Below are 22017 nucleotides of genomic sequence, written 5' to 3'. Positions count from 1 at the left end.
CCATTACACAATACTAAAGGAGTACAAAGATACTTGTTAGAAATTTTAGCCAATCACAGTGGCACTATGTACCAGCATTTTTATATTGAATTGAAAAGGCTACAAACATATTTTTTATTTTTTCGACATTAGAATATAAAACAAAAAAAATAGCAATAATTAAAGTACAAAATATTCAATTTTTTCAATTAAATCATATATTTTAATATAGAAATTACTGAATTCAATTATTTAAAAAAACATTGTAGAAAAAGTTTGAAATGCAACCATTCAATATTCTGATCGCACTGATATTCTACCACAGAACTGGACATATGGAAGTATATCCCATAATAAGCTTCACGAGTCTCTTGAATCACTTGAAACAGCGTAGAGAACTATTGTTCTCCTTCAGGGCTTTTCTTGCTCTCTCCTTGACATCACCACTCTACTGATGGAATCGAGGGTTAATTACTGAGGTTAACTATGTCATGATTTACTACCTGTCCCAACATAAATGTGTGCAGGAGGGAGCTGACACACACTCACACTCCATCTCACACACTCTCATCTAAGTGCTTGTTTGTGAGCGGGTGCAGTCATGTGTGCTGCCACGGAGAAAGGGGTCAGGGATCTTCAGAAACTCTCTCGCAGCGAAGCCGGGATAATATCCCATGGATGCCGAGACACATCGCTATAGGTGCGCAACACCAGCGCTCTGTTAGTGTGCCGTGAAAACAAACAGAGGTTACAGAGTTCATGTGATGATTTACGCCCCGGCGAGCAAGAGTAAAGTTATTTTCAGGATTAGACGCTTCGGGAGTTTCAGCACGTACAGCGAAACGCAACGTTGATCAATACAAGAGCCTGCAGTCAGACCGACTCAGGCCTCCACTTGAGTTTGACTGCAGGGAAATAAGTTTTCTGAAATATGCGTATCTGAAGGAGAGATGAAGTCAGCAGGTTTGATCTAATCAGACTTTTGAGCACGACATGCCTTCTAAGAGAAGCTTAATACACGTCTGTAAACTTTAATAAAGCAGAAGCAGTTACACAGAGTCTAAGTCACATTATTATGATGAAAACAATCTTCTTTAACCTCAACATCGAGACTACACACCAAAGTTATTCCCTATTTTTTTATTTTGCTAAAATCAACATTAAATGCATTTTTTCTGAATTATTGTTGGGTATAATTTCAGTTTTTTTGGCGGTTAATCATGCTTAAAACAACCATTCATTCATAAATGATAAATCATGAATAGGTATAAAAAAAAGAAAACTGTGGTTTTTCCTTTTTATTATTGAAAAACATAAACTTTTAAAAATGATTTTTACTATACTGTGTCAAATGTCAGACTTTATTGTAGAACCATAAAGTGGTCCTATCTTTAGATTTCTAAATATTTTAATAAAAATTCTCCATTTTTAATTAAAAATGGTCAATACATAAATAATGTATTATTATTATTGGCATAGTACGATTTGTTATTGTCAAATTATTTGTGAATGTGATTATAAGTATAACATAATCACAGCGTTTTTATAACTACTATCACAATTATTAGCAACTTTAATTTAAATAATGCTTTCCTATTTGTCATTTTCCTCTTTGTTCCACTCCACACACTTTATTTATTATATTAAATGTTAAATCTTTAACATTAACTATTTTACTTTATACGTAATAATATATATATATATATATATATACAGTATATATATATAAATACACTTTTTTCGCCAAAAAACGCCTTACATGAGCAGCTAACTATAATATTCAGGAGAAACTAAATAGCTCTGAAAGTAAGAACCAGAATTTTAAAATTGATCCTGAAATAAACTGGCAGCCAGTGAACATGAGTTCTTTTACTAGAGCGGGTCAGAATTCTTGCTGCGTTCTATATCAACTGCAGTCGAGACAGATCCTTCTTGTTAAGACACCAAAATAAACTGTTACAATAATCTAAACAAGAAGACACAGATGCATGGATCATACGCTCCAGATCATGTTTTAACATCATTTTGCTAAATTTAGAGATTTTTCTCAGTTGAAGGAAACAGTTTCTGGTCAGTTTTCTGCAGAGTTGAACTAGAGACATGTCTTTATCAAATACAACACCCAGGTTTCTCAGGCTCAGTTAATGAAACATGTTGTGGCGTTTCCTATAAAGATGATTAGAATAAAAACTTACTAGTTTGTCTGCTATCGTATCATGTTAAATTCAGCTCTCAATACATGTATATTACAGAATAATAATAGATTTCTATCATGTCTCTCTGTAAAGAAGTTATAACATTAAAAGCTCAACACAACAAAAGGAGCAGAGTGATGGTCCGGAGTCACTCCTCACCCGCCTCTCTCTCCGCCTCACCCGTCTCACTCCCCACCACCCCCATCATGCTCTGCTGCCACACACGAGACCAGAAATGTTATACATCTACACAGGAAAACGCTGCTGATATTCGCAGCCAAAGACGAATGACCTTCCCTCTCAGGTCCGGCTGAACACACACCAAATATAGCGGCGATCCCTGGAGGCCGATGGCAGACGCTTCTTATCTGTATGCTCAGCTGCATCCCGAGCCTGTTGCTCAGGTCGCAGGTCACCTGCTGACTAGGAAACCAAGAAAACTATCAGCAGAATATAACTCGGATTACTTAGTGTCATCATCATTCTGGGACACGCATGTCGCCCATTGACTGAGATATTTCAGTTTTTTGTTTTGAAAACATTCTCCGTTTATCTTCCTCCATCGAGCTCCGGCATCCTGTCTTTGTCCCACGTTCAGAATAGCCAGCGTTTGTCTTTTTCTACATGGTGCAAGAAATCGATGTGAAATTATCACTTCAAACCAAAAGCCAGGCCAAAGCCACACATGGGGGGGAGAGAGGGGGAGCCAGAGGCACTGAAGAGGGGGATGGTGGCAGGAAGAGGGAACAACAGAATATCCTGTGGTATTGATCTCTTCCCTTCTTCAACATTTGCCATCTTTCTATGAACGTCCCACGGTGTCCTGATAAAATACTTGCTTTCACTGAAAAGTTGAAGACTAACTACACTTGTCTACTCACGGTTCTTGATGCTAGAATTATATATATTTTTTCTAACTAAGCGTCTGTTAGTTGATGTCTAAATACACGTCATCATTAGGTTGTGTATTTGTATTGTTTAGATTTGATCCAAACTGGTTATTTAAGCCGTTTGTTTTTGCACCGAATACCACATGTTGATAGAGTAATTTATGGACTTAATCGATTATTAAGTTGAACCAACCCTAACACTGAGTCTGGTTTTGCCAAGATTTCTGCCCGTTAAAACCAAGTGTTTTTTTCTTGTAATTGTCACATTGTGATTCAAACATTTTTGATTGCCGTTTTTTTTTTGTTCTTCCTGTTATATGGGTTTATTTAAACTGTAAAGTGTCTTCAGATAACTTTTTTTATTAACTTTTTTTTTAAGCAAGAACTTCACCCGTTTCTGAGGTAACACAAAGGGATAAAATCTTTAACTAGCCATGGATCAAAATGTTTATTTATCAAACAAACAGAAGTCTATTCATGACATTGTCTTATATCCAGGATGCCTAATATTTTTCCTCCTTCTCCAAATATCAAATTATTTCCTCAAACATCAATTCATCTGTTCTCAACATCAACAATAATCTGCTTTGATATGGAGCCATCCACCATTATGACCTGTCGGTGTTTATCGGCAAGAATCTTGCGACACAATGTGATACTTTAGGAACTGTAGTGTATTTTAAATATATGTTGGACTTTATTGTATCATCAGTATGTGTCTGTTCGTACAAAACTCTCTTTTCATTGGAATATTTACTTTAATAAATGATCTTAAAACTCTTTGTTTTCCTGGAGATTAAATCTAAGTTACTATAACCACACCCAGTCTGCTGTGATTGGTCAAGCATCACGGTTTGTCACTGCGCATCATCAATCCCGGAAGTCTCCACTTCCAAGGGACTCATTGTATTATCAAATCGGGGCATGATTACAGCTGACTGGAGGAGGAGTGAAGTCATTATTACATCATAATGGACTCCCTCTCGTAACCTCTTGTTCGCCAAGATTTCATACGGGGGAGAACTTTATTAAGTAATACGTTCAAAACATGGTCATGATGAGAGACTTACTGCATCTACGAGAGGAAGACTTCAACATTTGAAACATTTCACATTAGTTGCCATTTAAAGAATTTAATTGCAGGAAAACTGTAAAAACACAATGATGTTACATCAGCTTATTGATTTCAAACAGAGAGATGTAGATTTAAAGAAGAAATAGTAGCGAAATAAAGTGAATATTTAAATTTTATTTGAGAATTTTAAAGTGCTGTTGGTTACAGTATCGTGGAAAAATATGTATTTCGACATTCAAGTGTGTCGATATTTTCTTACAACCCTAGTGACCAGTACAAAGTAGTGATGGGTTGATGATGCTTCATGAAACAGTGACTCTGAGAGCTCAGTAGGTGGCGCCCTCATATTGAAGTGATGTTAAGTTTCAATAGTATAGCTCTTGTAAAGCAATAGATTCTAAATATTGAAATCTGGTGGGCTAAAAAAAGGATTATTTTTCATGAAGCTTCGTTGACACATCACAAGTAAACACAACCTATTTTATTATATAACAGCCGTCACTTCATCACAATGTAAGTAAATGCGTTTCAAACTGAGCTAATGACTTGAGTCAGTTAGTTCTGCGAAACTGTTCCGAACATTAGCTTTTGATTAAGATTCAATCTGTCACTTGAAAGTCAACAGAATGTTTCATCACTGCGAGATATTTAAAGATTGGTAAACAGCTGAAAAGATTGTGACAGTTGCCCGTTTGAGTTCAACGTCGGCGTTTGACGAGGAGGCGGGAAAGACGCTCTCTCCGTGACGACAACCAACAAAGAGATTTATCGCGAGCATGAATCCGCAGGAGTCCTACAGGAGCTCGATCTGCCCGGAGACAGCAGCAGTAAGTCAGTAACCACGGGTGCTGCTCAGGCAGAAATCCAGCTCCATGCAGGACACACTGCGAGAGAGGGAACGGCCTGGGAGGCGTAGAAGAGGACGAGAAAGAGAGAGAGGAGATCGTGGATGACTAAGGGAAGCACTTCTCTCACACAAGCATAACATAGTTCATCCTTGTGTTGTTTTCGCTCCACTAGCTCCATATGAAAACACAAATACCCAGAGCAACAGTGCTGTTATTGGATTAGAACCAAACATTTCGTGCGATTATTAAAATGATGCTTTTGTAAACAAATGTCAGTCTGATTATATGACATTAGCACAGAGGGGGGAGGGCTGCAGAAACTTGCATGTGAAGCAACTTAGATAGAAATGTTAAAGTTGAAAAATAAACATCAAAGACAAGCAGACTTCTTAGTGATCTTGGTTTAGAAAAAATGATTGGTATGAGAATTTAACGCAATCCTTTGACCTTGAAAAACGATGTAAATACTGTTTTTCTTAGAAAAATGTATGTTCAAAAGATGACCTCCAGCACAGTACACCAAAATAAAGTAAAAATGCTAAAGTTGCTGTTTCAATCAAGTAGTTTTGGCTTACTTTTTCCTTTAACTTTTGTGAGCTAAGTAGAATATTGCAACATATATAATTTCAAAGAAAATCAGGGAAAAGGACAAATAAGAAGGTCTTAAGATGGTTCTTTAAGGAGTCAGTAGACTCCTTCAAACGCAGAGGGAGAGGAAGATCCTTCCATAGCTTAGTAGCAACAGTCTGGAAGGATTTCTCTCCTCTGGTCCGGAACCGTGTTCAGGAACCATCAGTAGATTCTGATCCACAGACCTCAGAGCCCGAGCTGGGGTGTAAGTCTGGATCAGATCACTGATGTAAGGAGGAGTCTGACCATGAATAGCTCTGAAAGTAAGAACCAGAATTTTAAAATTGATCCTGAAAGAAACTGGAAGCCAGTGAAGAGTTTTAAGGATCGGAGAAATGTGAGTTCTTCTACTTGAGCAGGTTAGAATTCTCGCTGCAGAGTTTTGTATTAACTGCAGACGAGACAGTTCCTTCCTGTTTAGACATGAGAATAAACTGTTACAATAGTCTAAACAAGAAAACACAAACACATGGATTACAAGCTCCAGATCATGTTGTGACACAATTTTCCTAAGTTTAGAGATTAAAATAAAAAATAAAACTTTCAGCGTTATAAATTAAAAACAGGTGGTTGTGAGACAATCACATACACAAAACCGAAAAATTCCCCGCAACACAACCATGTTGATAGTGGAAACAAGAGGTAAGGGACAGACAAATAAAGGACCCAGCAGAAAAGGAAGTCACTATAGTAGTGTCGTGCACCCTGACCAAGATGAATGGCAGTGCAGAGAAGTGGGGCACCCTCAACATTCCTTCCTCTCCAATGTCTTTAAGTAGCATAAATCAAGTGTGCGTCCTTTTTTTTTAAGGCTGTGTGTGTTGATTGTTAATTCATCCTCATTCACAAACCACTGGACAATTTGGAAGCATCAACTAACCCTTGTTTACTTTTGGACTGTGGGAGGAAACTAGAGTTCTTGGAGCAACGCCAGACAAGCAGAGGGACGACATAAAGAGAAGAAACCTCTAAGCAGTCAAATCTCAAAAGGTCTTGTCCTCAAAAGCTTGGTGTCATTTAAAAAAAAAAGAAGAATGAAATAAAAAGTTCTTTCTCTGTGTTGACATTCCCATCAGCACCAGCAGCGAAGACTATTCTGACGCACTCGTCCTGATGTCGTTCACTCTCGAGAAATGACACAACCTGGAGGTGTTTCTTTTCTACTGGAAGTAACTTCAGCCCCAGATAATATTCCATCCATCGGACGGCGGCGCAGAGAGGCAGAAGAGGGAAGATGAGGACATCGAGAAGATGACGCTCCACTTTATTTCAGTTTCCACATGTAAGTAAGTAAGTAAGTAATATTTATTTATATAGCGCTTTTCCAGACCAGGGTCACAAAGTGCTTTAACAATCAAAACAATACTAAAAAAAGTACATAATTTAAAGATCAAGATAATACTGAGAACAACACAGGAGTTCCAGAAAATCAAGGAAAAGCCTGAACAAATAGAAACGTCTTAAGATGTTTCTTAAAGGAGTCAGTGGAGAGAAAGTTCAGAAATATGACCTGGCAACCTGTCCAGGGTGTCCCCTGACTCTGACCCAAGCTAGCTGGCATTAGTGGTTGAAAAATGTGAAATTATCCTTTTTTCTATTTTAAATGTAAGTAGCATTAGCATGTGGAATAGCAATTATAGTCATTATTTTAAAGGGAATATAATATTAAAAATACAACGAAAAATAAAAAGTAAGTCGCATAAAGTTTGACAAGATGAAAGTATTGTGATCTTATTCCAAAATGATTTTTCCGTCCGTGTCGTCTTGTCTCAAACTATCCGCTGCCCTCGTCCAACTCTTCGCCTTCCATCCAATAATCCATAACTCCGAGGTATGAGTCGGACAGCTCTCCAGACCGGCTGTCTCCCCGGTTTGAAATTGCTGCTCGGAGCTGCGGGGAAATCATTACTAATCTGCGTGCCGGTCAAAAACTGTAGCGTTGGATGGAAAGAGTGGGCGACATCAAGGACCGGGCGTGACGCGAGGAAACATGATCTTTTTAATCATGTAGGAAGATGTGTTCAGGTTCCATGGAAATTATGGAAGAGATGAATGAATCAAATAAAGTTTTTTTTTAATCTAAATACAATTTGAGGAATCGATTTATAAGAAAAAAGTTTCTTTATAAAGTCATTTTCTGTTGTTACAGTCTTGAACAAATGCAAATATTTTAGCAAAAAAGTTTTAAATTTACCAGACTGTCTTTTACATCAAATTCCTTTCCTTCACCCAAGAGTTTACAGTTTTAGGAAGTATAATTGTTGACATCCATAATCTATGTTTCTTCTCTTATCTTAAACACCGGCATCTTAATACGTCATAATATCAACATTATCTACGTTGATTTTGAGCAAACCATCCGACACGCCACACAAAATGATTAGTGTTGTCCACAAATGGTGAAAAGAAAATCATTACAAAATAAAAAATAAAACAACAGGTCTATATTAGTGCTGTACATTTACACACACAAACAAAAGTAGTATTATACGACAAAATCCAGGCACAAGAAGACGACACCATTGGAGTAAATCACTTTTAAATTCTGAACATAATTGTGAACAAATTAAAATAATGCAAACTTGTAAACAGAAAGAGTAAAATAAGAGATTAAAAAAAATAAGTAATAAGTAATTATTTCTGGAAATAATAAAAAAAAAAAATATATATATATACACGGCTAAATGGTAACTGGTAATTGGCTTATATAGTGCTTTTCTACACTACCTTTCACATTCACACACACAAAAAAAAAAATCACACTGATGGGAGTAGGCTGCGACCCAGCATGACACCTCAACCATCAGGAGCAATCTGGGTAAAGTGTCTTTTCTTCAGCGACAGAGCTGGTTTTGAACCAGCAACTTCTCTCACTGATCACTCTACCATCTGAGCAATGACTCCATTCTACGCTTTTCTTTATAGTGTTAAATAAAAGTTTTCGTTTGGATTCTGACTGACTTTCATGAGAGTTTCACCGTCAAGGTTAAGTCAAGCTAATTGGCTGTCGGAACGATCAGAAGAGCTGAAGGGACGACAAGAAAACAACCAAACCTCACTGGCCTCGTCTCCTGCAGTGACCTCGATGTTCTTTAATCACTGAATACATCCAAACAGACCTTCATCCAACATCACATGGATCAAGAGCAGAGCATTATTTCTATTTTAAGGAGGAGGATTTTGGAACTCGGACAGTGAATGACATACAATCAGTGTAACTACAGGGAGTGAATGACCTGGACCAGAGGACCGTGGACGAACATTCTATCTGACAGTCGATCGCTGCGTGGTCGTCCGTAGAGTCGGCAGCTGAGGAGTCTCTTCACTTGGATTAATTATGGATTCATCCAGGAAACCTCTGGACAAGAATAGTCAAGGAAGAGTCTAAAGTACATCACATGGATATTATGGTTTTCTACTATAGAACCATTAGAAAATATTAATACAAATAATGGATTGTATGCTGGCACTTAATATTTATTTAATTTACTGTTATCTTTTTTTTTTATTGTTGTCTCATCTTATATTATTTATTTTAAAGGTATATATGTTTTTGTTGTTATGGGGCCAAGTAGAGTGATTTTGTTTTTGTCATTTCTTGTATTTCAAAATGTTCTAAATTGAAAACTAAATTTGTAAAATAATATGTGTGTTTAACAGGAACTCACACATACGAAGAATATGCTTTTTAATGTGGTTGTCATGGTAACTGGTCAGTTTTCAAAATAAACAGAAAAAACTGCAACATAAACTTTGACGGTGGAAGACAATAAAATGTATCAAAGATACGTTTAGTTACATTAAATCAGCTAAGTTAGCACGTAAAGAGATTTATTGTCAAGTGTTGTAACTTAAGCTAACCAGGAGTCGGACTCGCACCCTTCGAATGGTTTCGATCACCAGTTAGCTGCTACTAGTCTCTTAAGGCAACAGTTGACATGAGGTTGAGTAGAAAAGGGAAATTTTGGGTGAACTAAGAGTTGGGATTATTTTCAGATAAATCTAAATCTTTTAAAACATTTTAACGTAGCGACTGGACGTTGTTTTTGTCTTAATCTTCATCCAAAAAGATGCTCAAAAACATCCAAATACTGTTCGTCGGTGACGTCCCTCTTGCTTTGAAGCCTCGACATCAGGAATTGAACCAGAAAAACTAAAACAATTCTATATTTTAAGTAGGTTTGAAGCAGAAGTTCAAAGAATAACAAGCGACCCAGACAGGAAGTAGTCGCATGTAAACATCGCGAGGGCTTCCGGTGTAGACAGTCGACTGAGTTTTGACCTTTGGATGAACTATCACTTTGAATTAAGAAGATGATTTGTTCCAGTGATACGTTGTTTTTAACAGTCACTTTTTAGTTCTTAACAGAAGGCGTGAGCAGCAGCAGGTTGAGGCCATACAAGTGAATCGTTAGAAACCGAAATACCATCAATTGAATCAGTTTTAAATTCTTAAAAATGTCGTCGAAAAATGAATTTACAAATTTCTTAGTTTTGATGTCAACAGAAAAACGTTATTTCCAAATGTATTTTCTCTGAGTTTTTCTTTCAGGTTTATGAAGAATCTGTTCTGGTTATTCACGTGAAAAGATTAAATACAAAGTAACAAAAAAGCCACACAAGAAATTGTGTCCTTGATTGTGTCGCCTCAGGATACATCACAAATAGTATATAATTCGCTTTTCCACTGTGTCATTGTGTTACAGTACGACTTTTCTTACTCAGAAAACATGTCCAGTGAATCTGTAATAAAAGGTTGTGTTGTTTTAATCACAGCGAATTCATTGTGGGTCTGAGAGTGGTTGTGTTATCATGAGGTGCAGAAAAGTATCTATGAATTATTCAGTTTCTTCTTTCTAACTAATTCATAAAGGATAGAGCAGTAGAATTGTATTCGGAGCACGGTTCTGGTCAATGGAAACACACCCCTGCACCACTTTTTTAAACGTCAAGTAGTAGCACCTGAACGCATCACACCCGCCCCGTACCTGCAGCTCACCTGACTGCAGTGAGTCTGCAGCAGCAGCAGCACAACAAGCTCCACCAACCTCCTGTAGCTGCTCCAACTCCTTCCTCAGGGTCTCCTGCTCGGTCTCCAGGTCCACGTACTTCTGCTTCAGCGCCTGGTTCTCCTCCAGGACCACCAGCCCGCACTCCGCCGCCCGGATCTTCTCGCGGTTCGCCTCGGCCAGTTCCAGGGTGAGTCGCTCCACCTCGGCCCGGTACTGCTCCACCGTCTCCCCGCATCCTGCTCCCGCGGCCATCATCGCCCCTCGCACTCCCCGGTGGTTCTGCGGGTCTCTATCTCTCCTCCTCCAGTGCGTGGACGGAACCACAGCAGCGGCGGGCGGGAGGAGATGCTCGATGTCCGCCCACTTCTCTCCGGTCAGCGAGTGAAACGCTGCAGGTCCATCGACGCGTCACTGACGCTGACCTGGAAGTCTTCTTTGTGACCCAAACACATGAAGGAACTTAAACATGAAATTATAGGAACATTTCAGATAAAACGAGGTCAGTGTCTGCGGAATAAAACCACAGTCAGCAAACACTAGTTATTCATGAGGACAAGCGCGCCATCTACCGGAAACATGTGTACAGTGCAACAACAGTGTTTAAATCTCGTTTGTGGTGGATTTGAAGAAACATTTTAATTTTGGCACAAGAAATGCCAAACAAATGTCTTCAACAAAACAGTTATTAATAATTACCAAAACACATTTTTACAAACTTTGAATTTAAACACATTTATAAACTCTAAACTAAATGTTTACACGTTAACTATTCAAATAAAATGACAAATACCTGAAACACATATATACAAGATTGAAACAAAATAACAAGCCTGAAAGTAATTTAAATAATTAAACAATTGTACAAAATGTGGAACAAATTTACAAACTATGGAACAAAATAAACAATTTCCTTGAAACAAATTTACAAAACTTTGAAACAAAATTAACAATTTCCTTGAAACAAATTTACAAACTTTGAAACAAAATTCATAATTTCGTTGGAACAAATTTACAAAATTGACTATTTTCTTGAAACAAATGTACAAACTTTGAAACAATATTTACAATTTTCTTGAAACAAATTTACAGACTATGAAACAAAATTAACAATTTACTTGGAACAAAATTACAAACTTTGTAACCAAATTACAAACTTTGAAACAAAATTAGAAAAAACTTTGAAACAAAATTAGAAAAAACTTTGAAACAAAATTAACACTTTCCTTGAAACAAAATTACAAACTTTAAAACCAAATTTACAATTTCCTGTTACAAATTAAAAAACATCTAAAACACATTTTCAAACTATAAAACACAATTTACAATTCCATGTAATAAATGAAAACAACTTATTAAACAAATTAAAAAAAACATCGGGAACAAATTTACAAACTTTGAAACAAAATTTACAATTTCCTGAAACAAATGAACAAACTCTGAAACTAAATTTATAATTCCCTTTGACATTTAAAAAACTTGAACATTTCTTGAACCATATTTAACACTTAAACTAAATTATTATTTCCCAAAATAAATAAAAACTCTGAAAACAATTTTTTTTTTTTTTACAATTTTCTTTAAATCTTAAATTCATTTGTTTGTACATTTACTTCAGGAGTTCGTAATTATATTTCAAGAGTATGTAAATTTGCTCCTCCACCATCTAAACACGATACAACACAGCACAGTGAGTTCCCACTTGATGTGTCATGGTTAGTATTACAAAAGTTACATTTTATTATTGCTCTTATCGTTCATGAAGCCTCTCATCTAGTCACACACTGAACACAATAAAGTCGAGCTATTAAAGCACTGATGAAGGTGAAAAGTTGAACTGGAGTCACAAGGTTGTATATTTAATCAGTTATTGTTTGGCTGCTGATAGTGAAGGGGACACAATTAAAGTGTCTTTTGTAATTAATACAAATGTTTTCATGTTTAAATCCTTCATTCAAAAGTGTTTTTATATTTAGCATGGAGGTTCTTAAATCCTTCCAATATATTTCATTCTATTTTTAGTTCCATTTAGACATTTATTTCCCTTTATCCCGTCTCAGTTTGGTAAAGTATTTCAATAATTGTTTCTTAACTGTTATTTTAGTCGATCAGTTTGAACCAGTTTGTCTTTTCGGTTCCATAAAATCCTTTCTTGACATGTTGGTGACCTCCGTTTACGATCTCGAATTTAGATAAGACGAGGTTGTCGAGAAGTCAACAGGGGAACAGTTTGGAGTGCTGCGTCTTATCTTTTACCAGGAAGTGTGTGTTCAAGAGAAACGATCTGACCAACAGCACAAATCGCATCAAGCAACTATAATCAGTGAACGATGTCTTTAAATAGACTACATTTTTTACAATGATAGGTACTTAAAAATTAATTTTCAAACATATTTTTACTAAAAGATTTAAAGATTTGTCATTGGTTTCTTTCCAAACAAACATAATAATCCTAAATGACAAAGTTTTCTTTTTATTTCTATTACTTATATATATATATATATTTTTTTCTAAATAAAATTCATCACAATCGTTTTAACTTGTGTAAGTAAGTATATGTATTTTATGTAAAATTTGTTAGTTTTAATGGGCTTACGTTTCATTTATTTGTATTATCATTCATTTATTTATTTTATATAAATATATATATATATTTTTTTATTTAACTGTACTTTTTTATGTTTTACTATACTATTTTAGAAATTTTAATGAACAAAAAATGTACAGTTTCTCTAGGAGGTCAATTATGAAACTGCTTAAGTAGGTCATTCAAATAATCCCAAATTCGATTTTTTTCAAATCAAATTTTAAAATAAGAAACAAGTTTAATGCTAAAAAAAAAAAAAAAGGAGACCAGTTTTCAAAATAAACACTTTATGTCAAGATATAAAACAAAATATGCCATTTACAGACTGTTCCTTCATGAACAGAGAAGAGTTTCTGCTATCGTTGTGTCACGAGTAACTCAGGATCCTGTCGTGCAGAAGACCTGCTGCTGCTCAGGATCAGGCTCTGCTGGAGCGTCTGCCTGAAGCAGCAGGGCAGCCAGCACAGCAGATCAACGGCAGGGTTCTGCGGCAGAGAAATGATGAGCATGTTTCACAAAAACAACACATTCAGATGAATTTACCTGATAATAAATATGTTCCTGAATAGACGTAGAATAAACATGCTGTCTGGAAAAAGACATCACGTCCTTCAGCGTTTCAGTTTTCCTCCATTTAGCTCTGCGGTTCTGAAACCAAATCTGACCCCAAAAAAAAAGAGACAAATCTGTGATAACCCTGAATAAGTATAGAATGTTTCATAACCAGCAACATCATGTGATTGTTACGTTGCTCGAGAATCATTTGATCTTAGACTGGAGTTCGGTCATTACTTTTATCTTATGATTTTAATCTGCATTAATCTATATTTAAGAGTCACTCATGTCACAACTGCCTTTTTTTTGTAAATCGAATGAAGGCTATGGAGGGTTTTAAAAACAAATGAATCAACATTTTAAGGCTAAAAACTGTTTAGCTAAAAGCTTACTTTGACAGTTAACCTGCGACTGATTTCAAATACGACTAAAGTCTCAAATGGCCAAATTCTTGTTGAGACTGGACCCCAGGATAATCAAAGTCAGTCCGAAAAATGACCCGCTAGCCTGAAGGTTTTCGTGGAAATCTACTCCATGTATAAGTACCTTCATTACCCACTGTAGGCAGAAACCTTCATTTGATATACTTTTCATTTTGGTGGTAATATTAACGCCAGAACGATGTTTTTTTCATCGTGGCAGAAGTATATTAAAATAAACAAGACATTATTAAAGAGCTTTATTGTAGAAGAAGAGACTCGTCTACCTGTATCCGTCCCTCGTGGAGGTCCAGACTTGACGCGAGCTGTTCTCTGGTGTGGACATCTGGATAGTGAGTTTGTTGAAAAGTTCTCTCCAACTCCTTCAGCTGGAACGGTGTGAAAGTCACCCGGGTTTGCCTCCTTCTTCTCAGAGCTGGTTAAAAACAAATTAAAAATGAACAAATTACACCTATTTTCTCCATTAATATTGTGTTACCATGAACTCACCGATGTGTTCTGCGTTGTCTCTTGAAAACTCTTTACTCAGTGTTTGAACATCTTTAGAAACCAGATCAACCAGTAAACAAATAGTTCATACATCAGAAGATGATCAGAAGTTACCTGAGCAACAACTTTTCTCTTTTATGACGGTCCAGTTTCTCTGAGCTCTGTCGTCTGCTCTGGAACACAAGGGTCTCCTCAAAATCTCCTCGATGGAGTGAGACAGTTTCTTGCACGGTTCGAATCCCATCTCCTGATCCTTCTCCCGATTGTCCACGGAGAACATGTCTGCGCCGCGACGGAGCCGTGTGATCTACGTGTCGTGCTCCTCAACCCCTGTGTTGAAATCAATTCTTTGAAATCCAGATTGTTCTGATGCATCACATGGTGGCGATGTCGGAGGAGGGGCGTGCACAGGTGACGGCGTGCTTCTAGGAAAACCTTGTCCGTCTCAGAAAGATGGCTAATTAGATACATTACTATGATTTTATCTTATCGCACACAAACACGCCCACCATGTACCGCCGTGTTTGTTTACATCATCCTTCGGCTACTTATCCCGACCTCGAGAGAAATATCTTTGCGTGATTATAAATCTTGATAGCGTTTCGACTTTCAATAGCAGCTTCTTATTCTTATCAGCCCTTTTATTGGACGGATTATTGTTATCACTTTGTCCTCAGTTTGCACTCCAGCACACTGTTTCACCTCTGGACGTTTTTGGAATGACTTCCCTGCGTCTGTAGCGCCATCTAGCGGTGATTGATGCAATCAACTAAACATACAGACATGAGTTGTCTCAAAACCAAAGTGGATTTATACTCATGTCCTGGTAGGGTTAGTTATCGAAGTTTCAATCCCACACTTGATCAAAACTTATATAATGTGTGTGTTTTGCTGAAGAAAAAACCAACAAGTGACAAAGGAAGTTCACATTACATTCATTTTTCACTTGCGAGTGTTCTTTTGCCATGGAAATCCTTTTTTTAAAATTTTGTCTGTAAAAAAAACCCAGCTTGAAATGGCAATTTACCAAAACTGAAAAATTAAACAAAATATTTGTTTAATGTCATTTTCTTTTAGTTAAAGTGTATCCTTTAAAATTGATATGAAGTTATTATTGATCCAGAACCAGACTTCCAATAACAGTACAACTGGGGATAAAGTCAAATAACTTGATGAGAATTAGATACTTCCTGTTAAATATCAGATTAGTGATAAACGAGAATCACAAGATGGTGATTTGAACAAGTGACCAGACAAAAAATATTCAATCCACGTGTCTGTAAATATTATTATTGTTAAATGAGATGAAGACTTTATCTCCTTCATACATTAAAAGTCAAAGGGTCATTTCGGGCTTCTCGATGGGTTGATCTTCATCAAATTGACTATTGGGCTACATTTAAATTCACATTTATCAAGATAATTTTAGCATGAATTAGGTCGAAATATTGGGATTAATCACATCATTGACCTAAATGTTTTTTCCTCATGTTATGTCCGAGAAAACTTTACAAAACACATGCGATTTTATATTTTTACAGCTGATGCTGAGAAGCCCTGCGAGCTTGTAGAAGTTATTCAGACAACAAACCACACCCCGTTTAACCAGACGTTGGAGGAATACTGACATCTGGTGGTCATTTGACGCACAGCATGTTCTGATACGTACACGAAAATAACGCAATATTGCTGTGAATGTGTCAGTGTTGTGTGTTTGGGGTCGAAACCTAAAAAACTATTCATGTTTATTAGAAAGGAGAAATATAAATTAGAAATAAGAATGGTATTTATGTAAGTTATATTGATTTCGTTTATAGCCATTTTAAATCAACTAATTTATGTATGATCCTTCAGCTCTGATCAAGCAGAACACGAATAAAGCCTGAAAAATAAATAAATAATAAATAAATAAATTCCACAACACGGATCTGGCACGTGGTCTTAACTTTGGTCACATGATCTACTGATGATACTTCCATCATAAGTAGAAGCAATATGTGTCCCGAGACTCATAGGCTTCAATATTAACAACATCGATTTTACACACTTTAAAGGTCGTCTGCAAAATAATGAAAATTGAAGATGAAAAGCATTTGCCTGTATGTATTAACAGATGCTGTTAGCGCGACACCTGCTGGTGATCTAGGAGTAATATATAAAACCAACTTTTTAAAATGATTTAAAAAAAAAAAAGCTAATTTAAATAAAATATTCATAGTATTATAACCCTCGCTAAACTGGTGAAAAAAAATATTATAAGGGAATTGTACTAGATTTTATCATAATGACTGTATTTTGAATTAGATCATTATGTCCATATCGATTTTCTGACATTATCCTTATATTGGTGTATTTTAAGGCATTCATTTTCTTCCTCACTCCCTTTGGACTGCTTTGCAATTTGAGTGAAAACATTTCTTTGTTCGTCAATCAGTCACAAGATGACCAGTCGATGTGAAATTGACTATACATTCATAAAAAAAATAAAATCGATCTATTTCATTGCCAACATCAAATAACAGCACAAGCAAAAATAGTCATAGATTGGAAAATATTTGAATGTTTGAAAAACCTATTTTAACTCAAGACAAAAACTTTAAAAACATGTGAGTCAAATTAGGATTTATATCACTCATCTGTTGATATATTTCCTCTAACATACATTTTTATTTATATTAGATTACCCAGATTTGACTGTGGATATAATCTTAAAATAAATGAGTACGTGATTAATTAGATCTTATTATTAAAAACTTTCTTCCATCAGTCTCAGTTCATGACCGCCTAGATTTTATTATGAACATTTGCTCAGGATTTAAAACTTAGTGTTTTGATTTTTATGCACAAGGTGTTTTGGAAATCTGAGTTCTTCTTATCTACAGTTTTGGTTTTGCAATAGTCAGCACTTATCTTTAAGAAAAAACTCACGGAACCGTATTTGAACCGTATGAAACATATCGGGACAAGTTGGTGGTGAATCGGATCACCATCTGGAGCAAGGAATCTTTTGAAGTATGTCTCACTCTTACAAATACAAAACATTGTTTTCTGATACAATTGGTTTTGTTTGGAAAAATTTCGCAATAGAACTTAATTATTTTAACTTCACTATGTGACGTATGTGGCTCAAAGGAGCTCCGTTTAATTGCACCGTTCTGACACTAGGCGGCGCCAGAAACAACGATTTAAATCTCACAAATGTCATTAATATGCGGTTTCAATACATTTGAAAAGCTTCCGTGTTTCAAAGCATGTGAATGTTTTCTCTGCTGCCCGACAGACAGAAAAATTAGGTTAAAGCCGTTTAGAAGTTGTTGACAAGTTGTAGACGAGCATGTGATTCCAAATAAAACTGACTTTTTATCGTGATTGACTAGAATCCATTGAAGAACATTAGCTCACCCCCACATGGAGTTACTAGGGACTGGATCAGGTCTGAGATCCGTTTCCACTCACGTGTGAAGAGTGTTTTCATGTATCAGTGTGACACACTAAGATGTTGAGGCCTCCGTTTTTCTATATTCACAACCAGGAAAAGTGGAAAATATTCACGCACTGAAAAAACATTTCTACTTGATTTGATCATGGAAATATTTTGAACTTCAGCACAGATGGAAGTCATGAGAGCGTCAGTATAGATCATTAAATTAAGATGTTAGAGGACAATTGACCAGAGTGAAGAACGACGGTCAGGACTCGACTCTAGCTTGAAGATAACATATCTTTGGACACACATGCTTACAATTAGAACTGTTTACTTGCCTTTGTTTCATTAAAGGCTGAACATATCCTTTTAGTCTGTTGACACATGTGACTCTAAACGCTTGTTTCTGTTCTTACATTTCAATGTTTGAGGCCAATAATGATGTCAATGAACGTATTTTTAGTTTAACAGTAATAACTTTATTTTTCTTCTTAATTATTCTGTTTTTTTCCTAGTGTTAGTGTAGGTCCTTATTGGTTAGTGTTTAGTATATGCTATCAGAAAATCTATTAAAAAAATAGATATATTCACATTAATTAAAATGACTAAACAAAGAAAAGAAAATATGTTTTATTTTTGATGTAAATGAAAATAAATATTTAAAACATTTAAAAAATAAAAACGTTTTAAAGGGAAACTTTTTTTTAAATTAAAAATATTGTAATATGTTCGGGTATAGGCTTACGTTTAACCCTAGAGTATATGAAAATCAAATAAATATGCGATTCAAATTTTTTATTAAAAAAAACAAAAACAAAAAAAATGACATCCATTTTTTTTAAATAAACGCTTTCAAAAAAGTGTTTTTAAGGAATACAAAAAAAATGAAATTAATTTATTTAATTGATTTATTCTGGTTTAGTGTTAAAGGTTTGTGGTAGAATTACTTCTACATCTACATCTATGCTAACACACCAATCACTCTAACGATTCTATCTATTCTATTTAAAAAGCTACACATTTGAATTTAAAAGTAAAAAATACATAAGATTTAATATTATATAAACTATTACAGGTAAGGGCTCTTGAATTATTAACTCATGTTTATTTTTCAGTGTTTCATATTCAAGAATGTATTAAAAAGGACATTGAACTGATGTTGATGCGGCCTGGGGAAAATTGTAAGATCAACTTCCAGAAGCGCTAGAAGAGGTTTTTGGGAAAATGAATTGATTGATTATTTGTTGTGAATGACCTCAAGTCCACTCATAACCACAACAAGTATTACTGTCTTGATAGCACGTGCAGCTCTATTAACTAGAAATAACAAAAATGACCAGTGGCCCGATCACATGAGACTCAAAAGACACATTTGATAAATCATTAGTAGATTAACTTCTGTTGGAGGTAACTTAATAAAACAACTGATTTGAATCTCAGGGCCACTGATGAATAAAGGGTAGTGGACGGACTTAACCTCCATTTGTTCTTCTTTTGATAAACTAGAAAAAAAACAAATTATTTTTTCTTCTTGCCAGCTTAGGTTCAGTTGAGGACTTAAGACCTATATACTTTCATTCGAGCTAAATATAAATCTTGACCTTCTTTTCAATTTCATAATCCAAAGGTTTTAAGATAGTAATTACCTCTGCCAAGGAGGTTTGGTCAATTTAAGTAAGTAGGTAATGGTTATTTGTAAAGCGCCCTTCTAGACCAGGGTCACAAAGCGCTTTAACAATGAATAACATTGAATAGATCTGAAAGTAAGAACCAGAATTTAAAAATTGATCCTGAAAAAAACTGGCAGCCAATGCAGGGTTTTATGGATCGGGTAAATGTGAGTTCTTCTACTAGAGCAGGTCAGAATTCTCCCTGGAGAGTTTTGTATTAACTGCAGGCGAGACAGATCCTTCTTGTTTAGAAGGATTTCATTGTCCTATGTCCGTCGCTCTGTTAGCTTGAAAAAATCTGATAAAAATAAATCTAGATTCCAAAGTTTTGGAAGAATTATCCTTGACTGGTATGACCTCCCCATAGTAAAAAACTTCAATACAATCAATGAAATGAATTGTAATTTTCCTGATTTTATTGACAAAGTGCTTCAATCCTTCAAGACCTTTCATTGACCCACTCCTTTAGCCCCCCGTGAGGCAACTGTAGAAAAAAAAATATCATTATGATTTCATGCTTTTCTTTGCGTGTTTGTACAGTTCTGGACGAAATATGTAAATTAATTTGTTACATAGTTCACAATAAATGTGATTGTTTTTCAAACATCCATTAACATCTGGTCTAAACACATGTTCTCTCTCGGTCACACATGTTTTCGCTTTCCTTTGACCATGAAAGTTCCATGTCAGCATCATTTTATGCACCTATTTGATTTAGAGCCACATTTACCACACTCACGTCATCCTTGGTCACCATTGATCAGTGAGTAAAATAATTTATAAATGGTGTAGTTTATGAAGAAGACAGCAACATATAAAAAAGGACCAGGAAAAGATTTTTTTTAACTTTACTAATGCAGTCATTTACAACCACCAGATCTGAGCCGCGAGGTTTGAGTTAATAGGTGGATTTTACCTGTTTTTTACCTGGTTTACCTGATTTTATTTTGATTGGGTCAGTCATTGAAATGAATGCCGATTTGAGGCGATGCAAAAAACAACAACCTGCAAGCTAGTTTTTTATGGTATTTTATGTAGTGAGGTTGATGTAACACAAGAGCTATTTAAAATTATATATTTATAAAAAATAAATGTATATTTTTCTCAGTGTGTCAGTCATTTGACATTGTCATTGTCGGTGAAGGGTTCCACCAAGTAGGAATGTGTTTTTTGTACAGTTTTGCTGATTAAACATGAAAAATAAAATCTTAAATAAAATTTAAAATGAAATTTAACTTCTTACATTTTTGTGTAAAAATTAAGAATTAGTTCATGTTTTTTTATGCTTTTAGTTTGAGTTATAGACAAGAGATATTGAGCCATTTGTTGCTTGAGATATGATATTCTGTGACCCTGGGTTTTTGTGAGTTTGGTCCCGTCAATGGACTCTTTTCGTGTCATGTTTAAGCAAAAAAAGATCATAAAATAAAACAATGTCATTTAAATAGCTTTTTTTTAAAAATCTAGTTAAGATGGAACCAATTTTATCAATTGAACAACACATACAACTAGAGAAAAATGCCTGAATACACATTGAAGCAACACAAAAGTCCACAAAATAATTAATAAACCGAATTTAAATCGAATAAGTACAGAAAGAAAAGATGAATTTTCTATTATATATTTATTTAAAACAAAGACCTCAGACATGTTTCTGCTTATTTTTAATCCAAATTATAACTTTTGTTTGCATTAAAACCATCCACTGTCTTGTGCATTGTTATTTAAATCTGTAAGAAGTGTTTGTTGTTGTTGAAGAAGAATGTTCTTTTATTGCAGCTACTGGTGACCATTGGACGTTCGCCTATCACAACATATCGCCAGAGCTGAGCAGACCTTTTTTTCAAAGATAATACGTAATAAAATCCCTCTCCTCCACTTATTTAACTTTTCGTTCACAAGCAAATCCTATTATTTTCAATATGCGATTAATCGCAATTAATCACAGCCAATGATCGCAATTAACTCGATTATTCATTAACATTTTATTATGCGATAAGTTGTGACTTTTCATGGCAATTGTTGTCAAAATTGGAAGTTTACAGGGAACTCCTCTTTGAGTAAAACGTGTAGGTACGTCTTTTTTATATCCTGTGAAATGAGAATTTTTCCCCACAGATTTCACACGAGTGACTCATGATTGTAAAAATCCTCCCAGTCCTCCCTCGACCTGGATAATTCAAAAGATGTGAGCGTCGATCATACATTCTAATCCAATGACTGTAA

The 22017-nt window shown here is 35.4% G+C and overlaps 2 protein-coding genes across 3 annotated transcripts in view; both read right to left on the bottom strand.

Annotated features, from left to right (window-relative positions):
- bicd1a (BICD cargo adaptor 1a) overlaps window positions 1–10908 on the bottom strand; it is a 36262-nt gene extending 25354 nt beyond the window's left edge. The window contains exon 1 of one of the 2 annotated variants that reach the window (XM_087797225.1): window positions 10666–10908. In XM_087797225.1, coding sequence (XP_087653351.1) covers window positions 10666–10884 — 219 coding nt within the window. In that variant the 5' untranslated portion in view covers window positions 10885–10908. The remainder of the gene's footprint in view (window positions 1–10665) is intronic. The other variant, XM_087797227.1, reaches the window with a different exon arrangement.
- Window positions 10909–13569: 2661 nt separating this feature from the next.
- Window positions 13570–14977, bottom strand: LOC148073965 (intestine-specific homeobox). Its single transcript, XM_087797643.1, has 5 exons — window positions 14812–14977; window positions 14698–14748; window positions 14475–14623; window positions 13757–13873; window positions 13570–13698 (listed from the first exon to the last, which is right to left on the bottom strand). Exons 1-5 carry the CDS (start codon window positions 14975–14977, stop codon window positions 13570–13572), a joined length of 612 nt encoding a protein of 203 aa, XP_087653769.1.
- Between the last annotated feature and the right edge of the window lie 7040 nt (window positions 14978–22017).

The sequence above is a fragment of the Callionymus lyra genome, chromosome 8 (genome assembly GCF_982586985.1).
Source record: "Callionymus lyra chromosome 8, fCalLyr1.hap1.1, whole genome shotgun sequence".
NCBI classification, from domain to species: Eukaryota; Metazoa; Chordata; class Actinopteri; order Syngnathiformes; family Callionymidae; genus Callionymus; species Callionymus lyra.
This window is presented reverse-complemented; position numbering and strand designations above follow the sequence as displayed.

Bases quoted from the DNA above. Each gene is read 5' to 3' on its own strand.
- LOC148073965 (XM_087797643.1), bottom strand. From the start codon at position 14,977: ATGTTCTCCGTGGACAATCGGGAGAAGGATCAGGAGATGGGATTCGAA. The intron at 14,624-14,697 runs GTGAGTTCATGG...GTTTTTAACCAG, and splicing joins AGACAACGCAGAACACATCG to CTCTGAGAAGAAGGAGGCAA. The intron at 13,874-14,474 runs GTAGACGAGTCT...TTTTGGGGTCAG, and splicing joins TCCACGAGGGACGGATACAG to ATTTGGTTTCAGAACCGCAG.